General features: G+C 43.4%; 1 protein-coding gene across 1 annotated transcript in view; it reads left to right on the forward strand.

Moving 5' to 3' along the window:
• PROX1 (prospero homeobox 1) overlaps nt 1-442 on the forward strand; it is a gene marked incomplete at its 3' end in the record, with an annotated part of 15,222 nt that extends 14,780 nt beyond the window's left edge. Inside the window, exon 4 of the mRNA XM_084261095.1 lies at nt 188-442. Within this exon, the coding sequence (XP_084117221.1) occupies nt 188-442 (255 nt within the window). The remainder of the gene's footprint in view (nt 1-187) is intronic.
• Between the last annotated feature and the right edge of the window lie 14,551 nt (nt 443-14,993).

Consider the following 14,993-nt stretch of genomic DNA (forward strand, 5'->3'; position numbering starts at 1 on the left):
GTTTTCCCCTTGTCTGACACACTGACATAATTTGCTGGCTGCTTCCCCCAAACCCTGCAGTAGAAACAGACACATGGATTTTAAAAGGTGCTGGGGAAGGGGAGGAAAGAATGCTTTTTAAAAGAAATGGGGCTGGGGGGGAAGGAATGTCAGTGCTCTTATCCTTCTTACTGTTTAAATTTAACAGTTCAACAGATGCATTACCTCTCAGCTCATCAAGTGGTTTAGCAATTTCCGTGAGTTTTACTACATTCAGATGGAGAAGTATGCACGGCAAGCCATCAACGACGGGGTCACGAGCACTGAGGAGCTGTCTATAACCAGAGACTGTGAGCTGTACAGGGCCCTGAACATGCACTACAATAAAGCAAACGATTTTGAGGTAGGCACCTATCTTTGTTTCTGTGTGTGTGAGTCACTTTGTGATCTGGGCTGGCTTTAAAATAACATACCTTTTGTTGTGGCTGTGACCGGTGGAATCTGGGCATTCCACTTCCCTGAATGATGCTAGATAATCTTTTTTAGCCCTGGTAGCTGGAGACTTACGCCTCACTAAGACTTGACAAGAGATAAAAGTTTTCACTTTTTTTGATAAGTTTCTTAGTTTTGACTTTTTGAAGTTTCCTTTAGGAGAGACACGGTAGTGGAAGAAGTCACCTCCTGGCTCTTCTAAAGCTCCGTAATTGCGTGATCAAACACTTGCAGTTACCTTCCTCTGCTTTTCTTCATTTGATTTATAGAACTGAAATGCATTTGCTTTGTCAAGCTGCAGGATAAAATGACTACTCGAAGTAAATGCTCTCTGTTTTCTGCTGTAACGGGTTTGTGGCTTTGATTAAGATTCCTGTTTACAGGCCAGCCTGGTAGCTCAGCAGACTATTGTTATCATTAACATGCTGACCCTCGGCGATACCACGGGAGAGTGTTTCTCCCTGCTGAGGATGGCAGTTTGCATTGTTCAGGTAGTCAGATGTAATGATGCATTTGAACAGGGTGTGCGTGAGGGGGAGGCTCGAGTAATCCTGTCTCTTGGTGAAGTGGAGTGGGAAAGTGATGGTGGTAGTAATTTTATTTTTTTTTTTGGTCTACACCTTTCACTCAGGGTCAAGATACATAATGAGCCCCCTCCTGTAGCAAGAGAGACACTTGTCTGCCGAAGGATAGTGGGTTCCTGCCTAAAATCCTTCCAGGGGATTTTTAGCAGTGCTTGTTTTCACAGCAGCTACGTTCAGATAGTGCAAAAAGTCTCTAAGACTTTCTTGGCTCCTTCTCCTCTTTCTGGGCACACATGGAAGAGGCAGGTGAAGAAAGAGGGGGGAACATGACGTCCTCAGAGGGGTTTGCCCTTCATTGCAGCTGCCAACAACATCCAGACTTCACGTTTGGTGTGCTGTGCCCTCCCCATTCCAGCCCTTCTGCAGGCTTTGGCACACTTAGGGATTCACATACACACACACACAAGGCAGGAGACTCCCACCTCTGGGAGGCTGGTCTGCCTTCATGCCCTGGCATAATAGCTAAATACAGGAAAAGAAAAGGAAATAACATAAGGAGATAAGTGTGACCACTGCTTTCTGTCAAAATGTGCTTAAATTCCCACAAGTTTTTTTTTCCTTACCGCAATATTTGTTGTTTGGAGAACATAGGGTGAAATGTCCTTTGATCTCAAAAGTTCTTGGATCCTTGATGATTTCGGGCACTTACTGCCGCATTTCAAAACGGTAGCTGCAATGGTAATGCAAATAGATTAGTTCAGTGAAGAAATGTGGGAGGTGATTGGTGTTTTCAGGTAGATAAGAAAACCCAAATAACTACAATTACAATTTCCTAGAGCTTTCAATCTTGGTTTTGCACTGAAGATCCAGCAGTTCGGAGATCAGTAGAGTGTATGATGCTGTTTCTAATGTAGCCAGTGTAACTTTTCCCAATAAATGCCCAGCCCCTCCCCCACAAGCTGCAAAGCAAAAATGACAAGTACTGTAATGTTGAAATTGGATCCAAAGGGATTTAGCAAACTGAGCATTTGCCATATTTAGCGTCATCAAAGTTCCTTCCTCTCATACTTCAATGATGCTTTGCTGATCTTCTGATTAGTCTGATATGCTGTTTCTCGTAAATCACCTACACTAGTATTCCTGAACCCTCCCCCTTGATCTCTTCTTGGGTGAAATTCATGCATAAGCTTTAATACTCCTAAATTGGAGGAAAAAATGATAAAGCTAAAACGTGCGTTTGGTCTGTGTCAGGCTGTGCCATTGATTTGCTCAGGAATCTGTGATACTGTGTTCCTTTCCCTGAACATTGGAACTGACAGCTTGTAGCAAAGTCAAGTAAGATGTTTAACAAACCACATGTCCTATCGTTTTTAGCTTTGCCATTGTACCCTTGTGGCTGTGAGCCAGGGATGGATACAACGCCTCCTCCAGCGCCATGCGACTTTGCCTGTGTTTTGTGCGCACACGTGTGTGTGTGCGTCTGTAGCCGGTTCCACGCTTCTCTTTCTCACAGTAGGGTTAGCTGGAGAAACCTGTGCTGAGCTGCACAGAGCGATTTGAGACTGAGTTTTGAAAGGGGGGGAAAGAAACCCCACGATTTTTTTGTGAAAGGTGATGGAGCATCTGCGCTCGGGGGCAGTTCTTCCAGGGAGGGAGAAGGTGGGCTGTCCCCGTGAATGAAAGCCACAAATGTGAGTGTGCCCGCACAAATGCCAAAGTTGGTCAGAGAGAGAGGACAGCTTGCTGTGCCACTTGATATCTGTCTCATCCACGGTATTGCCATAGGCTTTTGAATGCCAGCTGCAATAATTAAAGTCAGGTATCGTTGCTGTGCATTAAAAGAAACAAAAAAATAAAAATCCCACATTATTTTATAACCCTCTGACACAGATCATCAGAGCTCACAGTTGTGACTGTGGCAGGATGATTTCAGACAAGGGGGACACCGTGCCATGAGTTACAGTAAAATTGTGGTTAAAAGCCATAATTAAGATATTTCTTTTTCCTGTTTATGTATTTACAACAAGCAAAAGAAATTGGCCTGAGGACAATACCTGGATTTTAGCCTTGCTTTGGCTCCCGCTCCTCCTCCATCATCCTTGTTCCCTGGCATTTTTTTGCAGTTACCGTCCTCCGTGTATTAACATCTCTCTCCGCACGATGCCCATTCCTTTTCCTTGTGGGCATTTAACGACTCAGTCTCAGTTCTGAAGTCTCGGTGTCTCTCTGTGCTAGCGATTTCACTCTGTGCCCTCCTGCCTACTCCTTACACTCGCCCCGCTCCTCTGGGTAGTGAGCAAATGAGCACCAAAGCAAGCCCCCGCACACGCCATCTTTCTGAGCTCAGCCTGCCTGCTGCTTCACGGGAACTCGCCTGATTTTGCAGACGTAGTTATTGAGATTGATCACAATAGAGACATGTCTGCCAAGCTGTGTTATTTGCACAAATACGCCGTGCGCAGCTTTGGTACAGTGGGGTTTGACGTGATGATTGCCCCTTTTCATAGCGCTGGTTACGGCACGTGTCATCATTTCCAAGGGGGAAAACATAGTTTTTAAGAAGTTTGCTTTTGGCAGGGGAAAACCATACTAGTGGGACAAACCTAATTAGGACCAGTTGTACTCGAGTCTTAGCAGAATGTTTAACTTAAGGCACTCTGAGTTAGTCCCATAAAAATCAATGAGATTCTGTAATACAATTCAGATAACACCACCTATAAAATCTAAGTAATAACCCGGTCACGTAAGTGGCCTATGAACCCTTGAGAGGAACATTGGCTGCCAAAATTTTCAGAAGTGATGATGGTTTTAGGCCAATTCCATTTTGGGATGCTCAACTGGAGATCTGCTAATGAGAGCCACTTTGTCAGGAGGTCCTCGACAGTCCATTCCCTGAAAATGAAGTGTGCCCAGCACTGCATTCAAAAATTAAGACATCCTAAATTATTGAAAATTCTGGCCACTCATGCGCTTATTTTAGGAACCCATATTCTTCCCCAGTTTCATCTGCAGGATTCATCTGGAGCTCAATTGGTGTTCATCAAAAGGAGAATTAAAGTCTTCCAACCTGACTCTTATTTAAACTAAGGGCCACTTACGAGTGCTTTTGCAATACACAGGCTCTGTAAAGCCCAATTTATAACCACCCTAACACTCCTTTACAACCCCAGAGCAGTGCAAACTGGCCTCCAGAGAAAGCGAAAACCAAGCCCGTAACTTGTTACCTTCCATCTCAGAGGTTGCTCTTTCCATACAGACTGCTCAGCCCTGGCAGCTTCTGCACTTCTGGTGGTACCAGCAGTGGGCACAGCCTGATGGGACAGTTGTTTATTTCAGTATCAAACTCCCCACATTTCTCCCTCAGCTGTATACTTCCTCCTTCAAGGGCTTTATTGTTGTAGCGTTTCAACGTCGCTCTCAGCGTTCTTAAAGACAAAGTCGGAAGGCCTGTCTCTCCCTGGCAATCTGCAGCAGGGAGAATAAAGCTGCTTTGGCAATTTGAGAATAACAAAGGTTAACTGTCCCGATTCCTCTAAAGAAAAAAATGAAACATAAGTGTCTAGATGGAACTTCTTTTTTGTTGGTTAAAAATCCTGGTTTCAGGAAATTTAATCGATGGCCTCAGGCTTTTTTCCTTTTGAGTTTCTTTTTTGTTTATTTGTTTGTTTCTTGTTTGGTTTTTTTTTCTTCTAAATTTTGAAGACAGTCCCTAGTGAAACAGCAGAGCTTTCCTTGCAACTGCACAGGAAAAGAACCTGGTTTGTAAATCAAGTAACAAAATCCACGGCTTGCAGTAGAAGGTTCGTGCATTGCACGTATCAATTAATGCTTATTAATCAGTTTTCACAGTTAGTAGAACTGCACATTGTAGTTGGAAGCTATTAGGGAGAGGATCGTAAGAGGAATACTGTTGCAGGACTACACTCGGGTTTTCTGTTTGCGTCCTTTGGATTCAAGGTGTTTGTATAATGAAGTTGGCACGTTGATATATGATCTATTTTTTAATGTCATTACAATTTTAGTTCCCTCTGCCTTTTTGTCATTGGGTTACATTTAAGCACAGCAAGATCAACTTTAAACTTCCTTACTCAACAGCTTTATTAGTTATAACGTACCGTGACCTTTCTCAACATTCTTAAAGAAAAAGATACAGTGTAATGTCACTTTACTTTGCTTATTGTTCTTTGTTGTGGTGAACAAAGCATTTTCTACAGTGGCTATAGCACATAATTATACAGCTTTCAATAGCGGTGTCTTGGCACATATCAAAGTTCAGAAGAGCCTTTAGAAAAAAAAAGATGTTTTGTGGCAGCCTAGGGAGGGTCTCATCTTTCCTTCAGAAAATAGTTCAAGGCTCTTCTGTCAAGCTTCCCTACTTAGAGCTTTTTCTCCTCCTGCTTCATAAAGTTTAAAGGGGATTCAGTGGAGTTCTATGATCTATTTCCTTTGAAAGATTGTTCCTTTGCACAGAGAAGTCCTTTGACTTCAAGAGTTCACAGATTCATGTCTTTAGGTATCATATGTCTGACCTTATCAGTTACTCTATTTAATGTAGGAGAAAAAGTCTCAACTCTTTGTGTTTGTCTGTTTTGCCTCTGTGAAATGATTTGGTGAAAAGACCATCCTTTTTAACACACCACTGAGAGGCCGTTTCTGACTGTAACCTACCCTGTGGCTCTTCTAAAAAAAAAATAAAAAAAATTGTCCTTGTGTTTTGTGTATGGATGATTTCACAGTGAGAATAGAATTATACAAGGACAGACACACATAAAAAAAATCTTTTGCTCTTTTTTCCTAAATGATCTATTGGCTATTTTGGTGGCTGCTACTCTGGTTCCCCAACAGGCACAACCATTTAACAAACACAGAGATAGCGGCTGGAGTGCTGGGCCAGCAGTAGGTTTTCCCTTGCTTCGACCTACCCCAAAGGCCTTCATAATTAATTGTCCTTCAGAGATGAGGAAAGTTCAGAGACAGTGTGTGTAGCGATGTCTATTGTCTGACATTCAGTTCTCCTTCCCTCAGCTCTTTTTCTTCATTCCACAAAGGGTTATCAATAGGAGCAGGGAGCAAGCTCTCTTCTAACAGCTGCTGGTGGTGGCTGTAGCTTTCTGTGGAAGGTATCATTGTGTTCAGCCTTCTATGGATTAAATGGCTGGAAAAGTTCTAACAACCCTTTCAAACGGGCGTGTTTATTTCATCTAGATTACACAGACCTATTTAGCTAATTAAAAACTTTCTCAAAACCCCTTCTCTCCTATTCAAGGGAAGAAAAAAAAAATTAAAATGCTGCTGTAATTATGAAGAATGGCTCCAGTGAAACTTCAGTAAATAAATAAAAAAATTGACCTGTCATCTTTGATCGGAATGCACCCAAATAAGCACAGGCTCATTTGTTGAGTTGTTCTGAGGTTTGTTTTTTTGGTCCTTCTTTTTTGTTTTGTTTTGTTTTTTCCTTAGAGGGAAGAAGGTGCCCAGTAGAAAGAGCGTAAGAGAAAACATTGGTATAAGAATATTCTGTTACAGAAACAAACACTGGCCCGATTTAAAACACTGACACGGTTCATACTGTCACTGCTCATAACATCCAAGTGCAAAGAAGCCGGAGTTTGCTAAACAGATTATTAATATCGTTGTGCCTTCTGCGATTAATTTAGAATCCTCTGTGGCGTAATTATTAAACTTCATATACAAGAGAACAGAATTATATACGTGCTTCCCTGTTTTCCCCGGTGATAGGCTAAACGAAGATGTGGTGCGGAGAGAGTAGATAGGCAAGAAGTACAGTCAAATTAGGGCTGTTTATTAACAATCGTTATGTTACTGCTCCAATTAATTGGGCGAAGCAGAAAAGGACAAATACAATCATTCTTCCACTGAACAGTTTAACTAGCAAATTAGGGAGGTTTTAATAATTTTTTTTTCATCTTAAAAAAAAAAAAAAACCCACAACCAAAAAACCCAGAACTCCACTCTGGACCTTCCACCTGCATTCCTCATAAGTACATCACTTTGCAATGAAAAGAATAATCACAGAAAACATTTTCTGGGCTCCATCTCACTTCCTTACTGTTAAGAAGGACCGCATGACAATCAAGATCAATTATTGTACTGATTAAGTTATTATGCCTGGCATTTTGAAACAGGTTTTCTGTATTTAAGAAGAAATTGCATACAAAGTAGATACTGCTAATACAGTAATGCAAAAAAAGATCATAAAAAATTAAAGTTATTCTTATGAATCTTTCATTAGAAGCAATGAAAAGGGACACTGGTGAAGCCAAGTGCTTTGTTCTTCTGAGCTCCTCTTGTAGGGCCAGATCCTGCAAACAATTACGTACTTGAGCGTTCCTTCTGCTAGAGTCCTGTTGGCGCCTTCAGCGTATCCCCTGCTCTTTCACAGTTTGCCCACTTAGGCCTGTGGATTACCACCACTGTTGTTCTACTTTATCAAACAGATGTTCCCTTTAAAAATTGACAAAAGTCCTGTAAAAAAAAAAATACCACAAAATCACACAGCTGTACGGAGGCGAACACTCGCTTTTATGCAGGAAGAGCTGTTGTGAAATGATTTAAGGCTACTCAGAGCTTTTCAGATTACTCCCCGCCGCAAATAACATGTTAAGTACTAAATAGCCCTAAGCGGTGTTTTATTACTGATCAATAAAATAGTAATCTTGTCTTTTACCTTGGAAAAATATTTTAGTGGGATTTTTCTTGGTTTAGTTCATGCATAGCAGTAAACCAGAAAGCACAACCTCTTCCTCCCCACTCCCCCCACCCCCCCAAAAAAAAGAAAAACCCATCCTCGTTTGTTTCTAATTTTGCTTTGGGGGAATCCTAGGATTGTTCCAGCTGAATGATGCAGGGTTTCTGTGCCTGTGCGTGTAGTGGTGGTGTGCTGTGTGATTCGGTTTCCGGGGATTCGGGTTTTTTCTTTTACAGTTATTTCCCAGTACTCATCCTCACTGCCCCATCCTCTTCACAAACAAAGCAACGCCCTTCAAAAGAAAAAAAAAAAAAAGAAAAGAGAAAAAAGGAAAAGAAACAAACAAAACAAAACAAAACTTGGCAAACTCTTCCGACTCCTACTGCCATTTCATTTTGCATTCAACAAGGGGTAGTGGGAATTGAAACATCAACTGGAGATTGAGAAAAGCACCAATTTATAGTGCGTTAGCCTTGCACAATTCAAGATTTCTTTTGCTAGCTGCACATATTATACCCAACATCTCGCCACTCTCTTGTGGCAGTTGTGAGGAATGGCTATTCCTTCCCGTGTGTGTACTACAGGCCTCTAAAGACTCTTATTTATTCTCTCCCATGTCACCTTGTGTACAGTCTGGTCTGTGACACTGATGGTGATTATGTCATTATTTTGCTCTGGGGGCTTTGGCACATCTGCAGAGCTGATGCACATCTTCTTTGTTACGCTGGCATACGTCCCATATCGCAAATGCTTCATTAGCCTTACTGCCTGCCTCCTTGCCAGACAAGAATACCCAAATCCAAGCTTCTTTTTGCTCTGGTCTTTTGTGTCTGTGATGAGCCTTTATTCATCTTCCTAGTTCTTCCCTGTTTTCTATTTTTCTATGTAAAACTGATTTCCAGATGTCCGTCATTCTCCAGAAATCCATCGTAGATGAGGAGTGAGAAGCAAGGTGAATTTTAACCCATGTTGTCCCTCACTCACATAAAGTCTTCACAAGCTGAAATGCTTTTTCGTTCATCCTACATATAGAAAGAGGTCATTAGGCTAGGCAGTGTAATTTCTAAACCCCAGTGTTTCAAAAAAAAAAAAAAAAGAGGAAAAAAAAAAGGAAAAGAAGCCAATGTTTTCTCTTATCATTTAATAAATCCTAGTTGTAATAATGGGTAACATGCACATTGCACATGTTTCTTCCAGACTTTCTTTATTCCTTTTAGATGATATGGCTAAATTTTTCACTCAGAACTTTTAGAGAAGCAGCACCATCCAGTGAAGGACAAGGGTGTTCATGAGACCCAATACGTTGGAGTTTCTTATATCTTGTGTCACATTAAAAGGACATAGAAATTTTGTACTGTGAAAACTGAGGAAAATGTTTGCTTTTCTAAATTTTGTCTAAGCTGTTCTATATAAATGTTATACCAGAAAGATGTGAACTAGTGGGTTAGCTTACTGGGTTTGTAAGATTTTTCCCTCTGCATCCCATGCTTTTTTCTCCATGACACAGGACTAAATTCTGGGCTGGATTCTCAGTTTCTGGTGTAAATTGGCTCCAGGAATCATTATAGCTAATTAAAGTGTGCCAGCTAAAGAGCTTTCTTTTGTTGTGTTACTATACAGTCAAGTGTGTGAATATACGTTAAATGTTAATCGGGGAAAGAAGTTTCATTTGTTATTTTAAAGCCTAAAATTAAATGCAGACCTGGATTTGAAGCCACAGAGCCATCATGTTTATGGATGTGGGGTGGAGGGGGTGTTGGTTTTATTTTTGTATGGTGCACTTGCCAAAAGAGGAGGTCCCAGCAGATACCGTCTCACAGTGCGGGGTCAGGGCTGTGTGACTGACTTTAACAGAAGTCTTACAGATAGGATTGCGGATCCTACAGAACTTTGAGTAGGTCACCTTCACACAGATCACTGTTTGCTGGACACCTTCAATGTGTTTTAAAATGGATGAGAGTCAGGGTCTCATAATGTGAATTAGCAAACTGTCATAACCTTAGGAAGCCATGGGAGAGGTAAAGCAGCATCACGACCCGTGCTGGTTTCTGGCCCAGCTTTCTGGGGCCTTGCCCTTTCTCAAAGCGGGTATACCCGGGCTGAGAGAGCGGCGGCAGCACAGATTTGTTCACAGAGAGGCCTTCCAGCATCAGCATGGAGCACAACAGGGACGCTGTTTCCAAAGACACTTAAAACTTTAACGGCGAAATACCGAGACTGTGAGGAAGTAACAGGAGAATATTGTAGGGGTCCACGAGGACTGTGTGTCCTTCAACTGCATGACAGGGAGATAACCTGGGAGGTGAAGTAGCCATGGTTCAGTACCCTATTGAAGTGCCTTCCTGACGTATGAGTGTGGGTGGGCAAGAGAGAGGGACAGCCAGAAGGGCCAGCTGATGGTAATCAACATATTGGAGATGATTTCTCCCTGTAGATCTGGAAGGGGCAAGGTTCATCTTTCTTATCTGCAGAGGGGGAAGGTATGCAACTGTGCTCTGTCTCGTTTTGTGTGCCACTGGAGGGACTCTGTGGGGGCATGGCTTCAAGGCTCCGGTGGAAATGTGCCACCAGAAGAAACCCTGTCCAGGTGGTGGTCCAGAGCACTCAAAGATGTGGCCTTGAACTTGTTTCTGAAGTTAATGGAGAGGTTTTGTAAGAGAGCAGCAGACCAGGGTGGCATGATCTCTGTTGCTAAGCAGAAAGGCTGCTTCATTGATTGGGACTTAGGGGAGAATGGTGGCATGGAGACATAAATGCATTTAAAGCAGTAGTCTACAACTTCAGAAAGTTTTTAGATGAGAAAGGAAATCAGCATTGCAAATAAAAGTACTTTTAAGTACCAAGTATCAATGTTCAGGGGGAAGGAAAAGTGGCTTATCTCATGCAATTGCAGAGAGGTCTGGCTCCATCAGACAAGGCCCAGCCTCAAGGTTATCTAATCCAGCACTGTCTGGAGTCACACCGTTTCCTTCTGCAAGGGATAAAGAGGAGTCAAATGAGAGGGATCTTGGTCCGTTAGGACATAAAACTATGTTCTGACCTCACAGGCTTGTGAGGCTCCCCAGACCTCGGTAGGTTCTGCATTGAAACTTCTAATGGGGTGTTTGCAGCCCACTTTGGCTAGTCTTATGGCTCAGGGTGCAATAGATGGAGAGGTTTATCCTGTCATGATGAGTTCTGGTTGCCCAGAAAAGCGGGTTATACTGGGAAGATGTTCATCCGAGTTAACAGGGGTGGAACCCGTGCTTGTGTTGCCAGCTTCATTCACAACACCTCTCCCCAACAACTATGCACAATTTCCTTTCCTTGCCACTGCCTTCATTGAGGGAGGTACCCTGCTGCCAGAGGGCATGCTTACCACCTTCATGCCAGCCCCAAAAGGAGCCCTGGTGACTACCTCTTTCCCTGCCAGACTGACTGAACACCACCTGCTTCCCATCCCTCTCCTCTCTCTTCTCACTCCCCCACTCTGACACACGCAAACCTAGAAGGGAGACAGCACAATTGGAGCTTTTCAGCACCAGATGCAGAAGACAAAGGAGACCACAGTGCAGAGAGGTGGGAAGATTGAGCAAAGGCAAGCAACACCAATTATAGATGTTCACTGATGGCTACAATATTTTTGTATACATTATATTCTGAATGTATAAGCCTTTAACTGTCACTTCTACTACAGTAAAAGTGCAGGGCCAAATTCTGCTAGATATAAAAAAATTCCCTGCCCACTGCAACCTCTGTGAACCATGTTTCCTCTATATCCATGGTCTAACCAGCAGATTCTGCCTGTCCAACTCTTTTTGTGCATGGAAATACACTGTGAGAGCAGAGGACTTACTGCTGGTGAGAGACACACCTGCTCATCACAGCCCAGGTTGTGTCTCCTGGTTCTTCTGAGCAACACATCACATTCCCATCTGGCTGGCTAAGGAGAGTATGCAATAACCTCTCAGCTATTCCCAGAATTGGGTGGTCATCCCTGTACTCACTTTTCTGGACAGGTTTTTTGTGGGTGCCTGTATGCGGTACCTGCCAGAATTTGGCAGCAGGGTATGTAATATGCCGCTTGGCATTGTACGCAGCCTCTTGTAGCAGATTGCGTTTCACCACAATGGGGCTGAGTTAAAGATAGACTATTCCTGTGTGCGGGGGTTTTATTTCTTCTTCAGATTTTGAACGAGATGCCTTCTGGGGTGTGACAGTAACCCCTCCTGTGATTCCTTCTTACATTTCCCAACACATACTAAACCCCCAACTATCATAAGCCGTAGGAGCCTTAGTGATTTTTCCATTCTGCGGCAGTGCTATTGGCAAAGCAGTAAGTTAAGGGCAATCAGAGTTTCCATTAGAAGCCTCTACATCTCATGCAGTTCTAATTCATCAGTAAGGCAGAAAAGGAAATTTGATAATTTTCCCAGTAAAATGCGATCAACGATCAATGGTTTTTGAGGGTGGGGAGAAGGGAGAACTGAATCTCAAGGTGCAAAAAGTCTAAATAAATAAAAAATTAAAAATTTTGCTTTAGCTCACTCCACCCTCAAGTCTTACCAAGTTTTGTGCATAAAACTAGGATGTTAAGGCCATTGTGTTTGCATGAGAGAGTATCTGTTTCCATGATGGAAAGGCTCATCCTCTGAACGATGGGCACAGCAGTCCCGGGACAGAGATGCTTTGGGTGTGCTGCCATGTGTGGGATGCCTCTTGCGTACTCTGTAATGGGAAGATGGGTCCAAACAGGGAGGGCCCCGGGAGGCAGAAGGAGGGTTTCAGCCTGAGCGAGCTGCGGAAGCACTCTTGTGTGCGTCCAGCCGGGACACGCAGCACCAACGGCGCTCGGTGCTCCAGCCCCGCAGGGAGCTTGCAGAGTACTTCCCAATCTTTATTTGTGGAAAAGCTTAATTGAAATGCAAGTGATTAAATCTAATGTATCACGCAGTATCCATTTTCACTGCACTACCACTTTCACTTCCCCGATACTATCAGACATCTCAGCAGCCCCACTGTCAGGTTTTTTTCCTTGTAAGAGCCATGCTCATTCTCTCTCCTCTTTGTGAGCTTGGCGGAGGAGATAACAGTAAGCCAGCAGTAGATTACTAGTGCCCCAAACTCTACTCAAGGGATAAGGGATCTCAGCTTCATTTCAAACAAACACTTTTAAAATACGGTCTTAAATCATGTGAGGGGCATGTGTTTTCTAGCTTTTTACAAAGGGTAAAAAAGCTACAGTGCAGTAGTAAATGCAATGAGAAACCTTTGTAATTTTCCTAATTTATCTCTTTTGAGCCAGACTCGGGCTAATGCTTTTCTCTTCCCAATGAGCAGGCTCAGTGCTTTGGTCTTAATGCTGTCCCAGAAGAGTGGGCTTCCCACAATGGGAGGGCAGACTATCCTGAACAGCCACCCAATTTCCTGTCCATTTTTTTTTTCTCTTTCCAAAAACTCTGTTTCTTAACAGATTTGTACAGCAGGACTCATGGAGGAAACTTGAAGGCAGTAAATGCAGACTGCAGTGGCACCAGAGAGCTGCTGTTGTAGCCAGGGGTTCTGGGATACGTGTAGTGGTGGGCAAATCAACAACTTGCTTTGTAGAAAGGTGGTGGTTGGGAGAAAAGTGTGTTCACTGGAGTGTCCAATAGTTGAGGTATTTTTCGTTTGTGTTTTTAAAATAAAAGCATTCTTTCCAGCTATTTCCCTCTCCTCATAAGTGATAATGGAAGAGGCATTAGCCTTTCCATCGCCTGAGCCAACCTGTTTTTTTCTAAGAGGTGTCCAGGATGTTCAGCCAATTGAGTGATCTAATTAGCTGAAAATTGTTAATTTCCTTTACCTTATAAAGCACCTAACACAGAAACTGTTAAATAATGTTAAGTGTCAGACTTAAACTGAGAACATTGGGCCATATGCTGCCGTGGCTTTCGCGCCAAAAAGTGTAGCAACTTTCTCCAAAACCTGCCTCCAATTTCTGTGTAGAAGCCAAAGCCTCCTGCTTGATATGCTGCCACACCAACTCGCAGCACTACGATGGTCCCACACAGCAGCTCGCTGCTCTCAGGGAAAAGAGTCTGTGCGTGAGGGGAGGTGATGCTCTGGATAAATGTGGCAGGAGCCAGGACACCGGCAAGGTGTTGCAGGCACTGCCCTTGCAAGCAGAGAATTGACAGTAGGGCAGTGCTGCTCAGGGCAGCAGCATCTTGTAAAAGTGCAACAGATCTGTGCCTGCAGCTGGAAATTGCAGAAGTCCCTGATCTGCAGCAGGCCTGGTAGGTAGTTGGGTTGCCTTGTAGCTCTTTGTTAAAACAGGGGGGTCCATAGAATGCACACGAGAAAGACACTGGTCCTAGTTTCACCAGCCTCCCCACAAGTCCATGGAGAAGTGGCCTCAGAAGCGTTGCTCGGAATATGCATCTTATGGGTTAAGGAAGGACCGGGAAGGTTTTTTTCTCAGTAGGTTTCCTACATGACAAGCTGTGGATATGGGAATAGACATTTAGGTGCCAGCTTGCCCCAAAAGCCCGCAGGCTTGAATCTTTCTTATGTGAGGAAAGGGCTCAGGGCTACCTTGTGGCTGGGGAATTTCTCAAGCATCTCCTTTAAGAGGGTTGCATCATACCACCAAAGCTCAACTTACTCTGACTTCAGGGGCCAGGGGAATGCCTGCGTACATCCGGGTCATGCTTTGTATGAGGTTTTCTCAGCAGATATACTTCCCCTGAATCTCTTCTGTAATTGTTCTGGTGCAGAACACTGTGCATATATATTAAAGCTGTCTGGCCTGGAGCTACCTACAGTGAGACTGCTTCCCTGATGGTGGACTCACTCATCAGCCTGGAGAGGTTCTCCATCACTTGCCTAAAAGATACTATTTGTGCCTTATCCTTGGGTTAAGAGGCTCCCTGTGGAGCCCCTCTCTATAGCCACTGTCTAGATCATCCAACTAGAAGGTGATCTGGCCTCCCCCCTCTCACCCCCTCCAACCTGTTTACCTCCCATTACCATGACCTTGCGCTCTGCAACGTGAGCAGCCTTTACCAGCTGAAGACCTCTGATCCTAAGTCCACTAGAGATTTTGGCTTTCCTATTTGGCCAGGAGACTTGTTGCCCACCAGGTCAACATGAATAAAGATTTTTTAAATCCATGAAGTCCTGCAATTGGAAAAAAAAAAAAGGCCACCTCCAGACAATGTAACCTCTCCTGGCAGCCTGACATCTTGAGCTGTCTGTGTTTATTTCTGCTCATAATTAGAATTAAAAAAAAAAAAAAATAAAATCCAAACACATGCTCACCAAGAATT

Source organism: Gallinula chloropus (genome assembly GCF_964237585.1).
Source record: "Gallinula chloropus genome assembly, chromosome: 3".
In the NCBI taxonomy this organism is placed as follows: domain Eukaryota; kingdom Metazoa; phylum Chordata; class Aves; order Gruiformes; family Rallidae; genus Gallinula; species Gallinula chloropus.